At 30.4% G+C, this 9,636-nt stretch overlaps 1 protein-coding gene across 1 annotated transcript; it reads right to left on the bottom strand.

Moving 5' to 3' along the window:
- Nucleotides 1–541: 541 nt before the first annotated feature.
- LOC143057322 (C-type lectin domain family 10 member A-like) lies at nt 542–9,359 on the bottom strand. Its single transcript, XM_076230618.1, has 5 exons — nt 9,266–9,359; nt 5,205–5,680; nt 3,866–3,963; nt 2,274–2,364; nt 542–898 (listed from the first exon to the last, which is right to left on the bottom strand). The coding sequence occupies exons 2-5, from the start codon at nt 5,641–5,643 to the stop codon at nt 669–671; spliced, it is 858 nt and encodes a 285-aa protein (XP_076086733.1). The 5' UTR covers nt 5,644–5,680; nt 9,266–9,359; the 3' UTR covers nt 542–668.
- Nucleotides 9,360–9,636: the final 277 nt, after the last annotated feature.

Here is a 9,636-nt window from a genome sequence, read left to right as displayed (position 1 = left end):
GTAGCGGTTATCGGTAAAAATAATCTAAACTATCAGTCGCGTTCACTCGAGATATAGTTTTTCACATTCCATTTATAAATCGCAAAAAGTCGTAGTATTATCACAGTGCAATCACTTAAAAGGTAGGTCAGTAGTGGGTTTTCTTGTGGCGATATATGGATGGAATGTGAAAAACATATATCCGTCAGACAGTCTGGATGTTCACCTTACATAGACGTCATTTAATGGATCAGTGATCAGTGATCAAGGTTAACGTTACGTGATTAGGTCTGTTTCTCAAATGTTTCAACATACTAATAACATTAGGCCATTTATATTTGGTGTGTGGAATTATTGAAAGGTCAAATGTCTGTCTGTTATGTACTATTTGACTTTGATCTCATATTCACGCTTCAATGTTAAGTGTTTTTGTCTTGGTCTGTTTTTCAACTGTCAAACACAATAAGTCAACTACTGGTTTATTATAATCTGTAAGGTAGATATGTTTGTGCGACACAATTTATCTGACCTTGGCCTCATTGTCATAAATTTGTGTAATTCATTTTGTAATACCTTTATATTTAATACTTTCAACATAAAATTAATGAATAGTCGGCGACACATTTCAGCATGATCACTCTTGTTTGATAATTTTAAATCTAGTGGTCCCAATAATGGGGAATGAAATGTCAAATATACGCTTTGCAGATAAAATTGAATGACTCATTACAATCCCAAGTAAACCATTTATAGTCCACACCGTCATTCAAATGAGCACAAATCGAACTATTACTTTCAGGGTATTGATATGAACGTACACGGAACCATCGTGTGTAATTCATATGTTTGGTTTTTCCATCCGAGGTAAACCATTTCAACACGCCATGGTCATTCTTCCCACCAATCCAGAAGTAAGGTACTGCAACAAAAATGAATTAAACATTTTAAAGAATAACTTTTGTACAAATTGTTATGAATCCGAAAACAACAATTGTCGAAATAATTAACATTTTTCAAAAATTCTAACTATCATATATTCTACAGTAAAAGATGACATGCAACATTATTATGATGACTTATGCTTAACCAGTAGCTGCAAAATTACCAACAATCTTTATTTTATTACTTTCGCATTTGTTATCCTGACAATTTTACCCATGTCAGATTTGCTCTAATAGCTTTAATTTTTGAGATATAAGCCAAAAACTGCATTTGACCCCTATGTTTTATTTTTAGCCATGGCGGCCATGTTTGTTGATGGATCAATACTTCGGATACAATTTATAAACAACATACCCTAAGGAACATTTAGGTAAAGTTTGAAGGTATTTGTCCCAATAGTTTCAGAGGTGAAGATTTTTTAAATAGTTTACGACGACGATGACAGACGACGACAGACGACAGACGACGGATAACGATGGACCCCAAGTGATGACAAAAGCTCACATATGTGCTAAAAAAAGGTACGTACACTTTATATCGCGGTTGTTTCCTTAATAATCTCGACCCAAAACTTGAATCTCCAACACACGTGTTTTCATATTTCAAATCTTCAACTTCCCATTCCCTTGCAATCGACACACTTGCAGCATTTGTTTTGCATTCATCGATTGTAATCTCATTTGGAATCCAGATTTGAATAACGAGAGGTACATGAGAAGCAGTAAACACTTACCCCATCGGCTTACCATGTATTGTTTCTCCATTTTCATTATTTTTCGATGCATTTTAATGTGTATGCTTGTAATTACTTTAAGTATTTTAAACTTCGAAAAACTACTGTCGGGTCTAATTTAAATTCCAAGCTCAGAAATATGGCGTTTTTGATCACTGTGAATATGTAAGAAATATGATGTATATTTCATATTATTTACATGTTGTTTCTTTGTCCGAGCCAATATTTACACCTTAATGACCTTTGATTTGAAAGGTCATGACTGCCATTTACATAGTGGAACGCAAATCAAATTTAAATCTTTGAGGATATCTTAACATAGTCGTGACGTACAAGATTGCATGAAGGTTCGAAATCTAAATAAGAAGTTTAATATTTGACTTTGGCTAGAAAAAAGGAGGATTTTATCAGATCAGTATAGAATTATTTAAACCTCGAACTCCAGGAACAACTTGTCCATGTTGCAATCATATATTCCGTTATCTAAGTAATTAAATTATAAATTGTAAAAAGAGTACCAAATAATATGATACTCTTAACCTAGTTACTTTTCAACGGAAAGTATAGTGGGTTTTGAATGCATTTATATTGAGGGAAAAAGTGCTTAATAAATACAAACCTGTATGATTTCGACTAAATTTAGCCAACCACACGGCTTCATTTTCAGAATAAATATCTGTAAGTGATCCGTTATGTCTTCTACATTGCTCCTTCAAAAAATTGATAATTGATAAGTCAGGAGCCTGCAATTCAGTGGTTGTCGTTTGTTGATGTGTTACATATTTGTTTTTTCCTTCATTTTTTTGTACATAAATAAGGCCATTAGTTTTCTCGTTTGAATTGTTTTACATTTGTCATTTCGGGGCCTTTTATAGCTGACTATGCGGAATGGGCTTTGCTCATTGTTGAAGGCAGTACGACAACCTAAAATTGTTAATTGGTCTCTCGTTGACAGTTTTTATCATTGGCAATCATACCACATCTTCTTTTTAAAGTTAATATTTCATTTGAAATTAAAAAGAAAGGTTAGCAGCCTATTAATCAAGATAATACAGTTACATGACTTTGTATCTATATTCGCGGATATCCACGTTAGTTTGCCTCATTACAGCTTCTAATTCTATATTATTCGCGACAAATTGATCAAAGAATATTAGGTAAAAATATAATAATTGTTAGTTATTGAGTAAGGTTTGAAAGTCGTTCAAATATATTTCCGCTGGAGGGCATTTTCCTGACATGAAATATCATTGAGCATAGTTATTTAGGCACGATTTTTTCAAAGTCCTATTGTGTCTGATATTTAACCTTTTTACTGATTCGACCTTTCAACCTCTTCGAATGGAACACCACCGATAAGTCTCTTCTAGACGAAAAGTGCGTCTGCAGTTCTTATGAGTTTAAATAGGCACCATAAATATTTAAAATTCACTCACGAAATATGAGAAAAAAAAAATAATATTTCTTGACCTTAAAATATACAGGGGTTCACGATTTTAGTGTAATAAAATATTAGATACGAAAATGTATTTCAAGCCTATAAATACATTCCTAGATCTCCATAGGGGAAGCTGCCATAATCCACATGTGTTTTCAGGTTTCATCAAAGGAGATGTCGTTCGTTATATTAGAAATACCAACAATGATAATGATTTACAACATGCACTCTCACAGTTCAAGTTTAACTTGATGGCAAGAGGTTATCAAGAAGCTGAGATAAAGCAATCTTTAAATGAAGCATTAAAAATTGATAGAAAAGATTTATTGAATAAATCAATACGTGGAAATGCAAATGATATTCCATTGGTTTTTACAACAAAATATAATCCTTGTATTAGGAGGATTACAATAAATAATCATTATATTAATGACATTTAATTGATGGGAATTCGTGGATGTTGATGTCATGTTATTTTTAAACAACATTTTTAAAGTATATAACAGTACTGTGACAGTGACGTTAATGGCTGCTCATTTAGTGAAATAATACTATGCAGCTATACAAATGCTATTCAAGAAATCCGTGGATACCGATATAATTTTAGATGCCAGCCTTAAGTATGCAGCGTGGAATGCTGTGAAAGACTTATGCCTTAATTATTTATGACAGAAGAAAAAACGGACATCAGGGCTCCTCCTATTCGATTCAAAGCTAAAATAGTATATGAATGATACATTGAAAATACTTAACATAATTGATTCCCCAAGTACCTGTGCATCGTTCCAGGACTTTTGTGAATAACTAAAAAAATAGCAGGCACCAAAGCCAACACGTCTAACCCAATCTAAAGGGCATTCTGATCCGTCACCTGTATTTATAATAAACAAAAAACTTTTTTAATCAGAAATATATATGGTTTCTGCATTTTATGTTTGTATGCAATATTAAATCAATAGACTAGCCTTTGTTTAAATTACATGTTTCGATCAAAGCTCATAATTTTTTGTACATTGCGTAAAATTGAAAATATCTCCAAGAAAAAGGCAATGGATAATTAATTTAAAAATAGCTGTGTATTATGAGTTCAAGGCGGTGAGGCTATTGTAACAAATTACCAAACAACTTGCTGATCAGTAATATATTCTTTTGACAATTTTGTAGATAAATTTGTTGACCTTGCGTTTGTAGAAGATCGAAGACAAACATACAAAATAAATTCAGATTTGTGAATATTTCTTAACTTTATTATTTATATCAAGCATGAAGATACCATGCCCGTCGGAAATCATCAGCGTCTGCACTTCTGTTATGATATGTTCCTTAGTAAAGTTTTGGCAGCAATGTTTGGATACATTTAGCTCTCATGCTTACAAACATTTTCAGTATTTTTTTTAACAAAACTTTACTATCTCGACGCTTCCTTAATGAAAACCTTTCCATAAAATGTTTCTTATCCATTGATAATCTTCATGCTCTATAATGGGCGGTACAGCTTCATAATATCTCTAGGATACCATCCAACCAGTAATTTATGCTTTCATATTGATTTTCCTTGACTTATTTTATAGAAAGATGACTACCATACAGTTTTATTCCATGACCGGAATTTTTGCCATTCCTGGGTCCTGTTTGCCTATTACCATGTCTGCATCATTTGTACTTAGTTTTGAGTGCTTTGGCAATGGGCATCACTTAGGTATATTTATTAAATATAATTTAATGATGCAGTACAATTGGTTGCGTACCGTTCGTATTATTATGACGGTTTACCTAGCTTTCAAAGGAATATTTGAACATAGATATACAATGTATACACCTGACTCGTTGCTATTTCCCACAAAAAAAACTAAAGATACACACCTGATCATTGATATTTCCAACAAGAAAATTTATACACACTAGGCTCATTTTTATTTTACAAAAGAAAATACATATACACACCTGACCCTTTACTAATTCCCACAAGAAAATAAATACACATACCTTACTCATTGCTATTTCCCACAAGAAAATGAATATACACATCTGACCATTACTATTTCCCCACAAGAAAATAAAACACACATCTGACTCATTGCTATTTCCCACAAAAAAAATAAATATACACACCTGACTTATTGCTATGCTTTCTCGGTATCTTCAAATATGAGTATTTGTTATCTAACACATTGACTCTCTGACGTAGATCTTGTATTGTGTCATTAATTGTTTTCCGTGCATTTGTTGTTTCCTTTAGATCTTGTTTGAGCTGCATGGTGCCATTTCGCAAACCTTCAATTTCACATGAAAATGTACGCCTAGTATTTGCAAGTTTCTTTTCCAACTGTTGTGTTTGACCTTTCAGGAAAGCGATTTCATGTTCGTTATTGATTACTCTCATAAATAGAGCATGGTAATTTCCCTTCATAACATCAACTTCCGTTTTGATATTCGTTATGTCTTTCCCATCAACTGCCGCAACTTTATAACTTTGAGTGTTTTGATCAACCAAACTTCCATGGCATGAATATGACAGGAACGAGAATATCATTAACAACCAAATGTTCATTTCATCAAATTTCACGTGTTTTCTTAAATTGTAAACTCTATAAAACAAATTAAAACAAATTTCTTCTTTGAAACAATCCTTATGAACACAACAGCCAAAAACAAATAACTATTCAATTTCGTAATAACACATTGGCTCAGAATACAAGTGTAGAGTTAATGCTATTAATTATTTCCTTATCTTTTACGATTTTACGGGTAAAGGTGGACCACGAAGATATCATAATAAACATCAAAATCATCCAGTAATTATACAGTTTTTTGTTTTTTTGTTTTTTTTTTATTAAATCATAAAAGATACAAGGAAATAGTTTAAAATGCACACGAACGATTTGTCAACACCAGAGTCATTAGTGTTGATGAAATCAAAACACTTGGTAGGCAAACAAAAATACGAAGCATTGAAAAACAGATATTCCGACATTGTGCAAAATACAGCTTAAAAGCGATATTAACCTTGGTTAGAAAATCATTATTAATTTGAATTGATCAACATTTAATTCTGAACAACTAATCTAAAGAAACAAAATGTCAATGCAAATTAATTTAAATACAAAATAAGTAAAAACTTGTCTAATGATACTAGCTAGCAGAAACGTTCATAAACTTTGGCAACGACCAAATTGTTGAAAAAAATCAGATACTAGTTTTATTGTTCAGTACTTTGCATGTACGTTGCGTCTACATAAGACTCATTAGTGACTCTAGAATATATTATGGCAACAGTCATTTATCGATACTTGCCTGCCTTTTTCTATTGAAAAGGTGTTTCTCAAATTAATTTTCTAAAATCAAAATGGTTTATTATTGTAGATAGACTGATCTGCATTCAACATTGTTTAACATGTGATTAAGGTTGTCTTTAGAACTTATGCTAAATAAAATTTAGGCAATTCATTATTTCTCTATTGAATAAAATATAAATATTAGAAATATTCCTTACAGCAAAATTTGATAGTATTTTTATTGTCATATGATATTTTAAACATGATCCATGTTTTAGAGGATAAGCATTTCTTTTACTTATTGTTCTTGGGTAAGAAACACTATTATAAGAAGGTATTACTAAATGATTTTCAAATAGATCATCTCAAAATTGTTTTGTTAATTTTACAATCAAGGAAGGAGTGTTCTTCATTGACCAACAAGAGACACAGTTTACTCATTCTATCCTTTCAAGGAATTTTATATTGTCCACTATTTTCTATTTCTAAATTATGACCAATAATTCTCTACCTATTGACACAATCTGGTTTACAGTTTTTATCATAAGTTTTTATTCCTAGATTTTTCTTTAAATTCATTTTTTATCAAGGCCTTTAAAAGTCTTATATTAGTTCCCTGCAATTATCAACTTTATCTATTAAAGGCCTAGGTTGAGTGAAATATTCTTTGCAAATGTATACCAAGAATGTGCATCATGCCAGTCCAGCACTTTCGACAATATAATACACCGAAAAAAAATATGATTTAATTAATAGACCATAAAGTGTCACTATCTTAATGAGTGCGATTTATTTTTTCTGGAGACAAATTTTGACAGAAATTAACCAAACTGAAGATAACATAATTGATAAGTTTAAGACAATTTCTTTAAATGATTTCTTTTCACAAGATTCACTTTATTAAGATATAAGATGATTAGCATTTTTAATGAACATTTATCAAATTTTGATGATAACTAAGTGGGCATTTGAAAAATAAGTCTTTTCAGTGAGTGTTTGTGCACAACTCTTGTTTTGAGATTTGAAAAAAATTTAGATAAACAAAATTAGTTTTTTCCTAAACCATATAATGATACTTGTAGTTTTCCTGAATAATATTACATGTATTAGATGTCATCAAAATTTATTGTAAAAGGATTGATATTGATCATCTTATTTTGTTAAGAAACTGACTTCCTTTCTCAATTTTATTGTTTAATTGCTTTCATTTCTTTTAAATGTCATTTGCACGATTATTAGTTATTATTAATAGTAATAATTCATTTAATAATGCAAACAAACAATTGAATACAATGTATATCATGTACATTAACCTTTTACTTATTTTTTTTTATATTAATAGTCTGTTTATTTCAAATGCTTGTCAATATTTATAACTTTATCTTTTACTTTTTGCCATTCCTACTCAAGATTCTTATTAAAGAAATTAAAAGAATAAGAAACAAAAAAGTAATGAAAAAAAAAAACAATTAAAAAATTAAATAAAATTAAAGACCAAATAAATAAATAATAAATTGACAAAGTAAAACAATATTTACATTTTCAATAAAAGGTGAAATGTCAATTTTAAAAGAAACCTGAGTTACCTGTACAGGTAAAGTTTAATGAAACATACCAGCTAAAAACTTCAACCCTAATTAAATTTAACAGGTAACATAATTAGATAATATATCTACCTATGTTTTATGACCCCCAATAAATGGCCAACATCGCAAGATTGAATACCCCAATAAATGTTCACCATTGGATGTTGACCATGCAAGAAGGTGGACATAATTAAGAGGATATCACAGGTTGTACTGTACATGTTTTAATTTCACCAACTTGTATAATTATAAATTTTGTGTTACAACTATCTTTCAACTGAAGTTTAAAACCTGTAATATTTCCGACTTATGTCTTGCTAAATGTCCCTCTTTTTCATTGTTATAACAGGAATATTCTGAAACATGTTGAGTAGATAAAAGAACGCCCTTTTCCAATGAAATATAACTTGGTTGTCTTTATATACCTACATGTATATTGGGTTATTTTCTTTCAGAAGGATATTTATAAGTCATCCTTTTAAAGAATTAACCTGGACGATACCAAGTTTAAATAAAATTAACTTAAGGCAAAACAAAATGTGACACATTTCATTATTTTGCTTGATTAAAGTGCAAAAAATATTTCAGGTAAACATTCAACTCGTTTGATAGTTATCGTGTTTTGTTGCCAATTGAGGTTTTACTCGACTTCAAACTTTTATCTTTGATAGGTTAAAAGAAGGAACATTCCTTTCCGCCGTTTACAAGACAAAAATACACAAAAACAAAAAACATGTTTGACGCACATTTTAACTTCAGAAACAAGTAAACCTTTGTTAAGTTATCGCCAAAATACAAGGACATCATGCGAGATGATTTCGACAATGGAAGATATTCATACTGCTTTTAAAAAAAACCAGATTAAACACAATCGTTTGCAGGATTTTGACTATCTTATAGATTCATACTTAATCTAGTGGAACTCATACTTTTACCTACAGATATTCGTTTTTCGTATTATATACCTGCACTTGTATCAAGATTTCATACTTTTCGTGCCAGATCCTAACTTGTTACGTCTCTATTAACAATACCTTTTACAATTTTACTCTATTGTATGACCAAATATTCTTATTTTCGATACAAAAGTAGTCTCGTATATTATAATGAGGTTAAGTATTATATTTAATCCTGACTCTTAATATTAACAATTGTATAGCTAGACAAAACAGAGAAAACAATTATTCTGAGAAGTTCGATAAAAGTTGCAGAAAATATACAACAGCTGTTTACAAAAACGTTTCATGAGAAAAGAAGAAAACAAACAAAGCATCCCTCTTTCATAAACTAAGTTGTTAAATTATTTACTTACAAAGTGACTTGTATTGTTCATACACCGTAACAATTCATTTGTGTCTAGTTTCAAGCAGTTATAGTTATATTTGTACACCCCAATTCTATTGTTCTACTTCATTGTTTCTATTTTTGATAAAAAGTAAAAATTTAATAGATTTATAGATCTATTGTTACGAATAACAATGGATTTTGACAAAAGGGTGTGACGTGCGTGGTTTTTGGAAACTCCTGCTTCTACATCCGGAAAGCATTGTTGTTCAAAACAATAGATTTTTTTTCAATACCATGATCTTATAAGTGTCTTATAATATTGCTTAGTGCATTTAAAACATAGTTCAGGACTTCAAATAGTGAGAAAAAAAATATTTGCCATCTAGTTTAAATTAT

This window comes from Mytilus galloprovincialis, chromosome 13, assembly GCF_965363235.1.
Source record: "Mytilus galloprovincialis chromosome 13, xbMytGall1.hap1.1, whole genome shotgun sequence".
NCBI lineage: Eukaryota > Metazoa > Mollusca > Bivalvia > Mytilida > Mytilidae > Mytilus > Mytilus galloprovincialis.
This window is presented reverse-complemented; position numbering and strand designations above follow the sequence as displayed.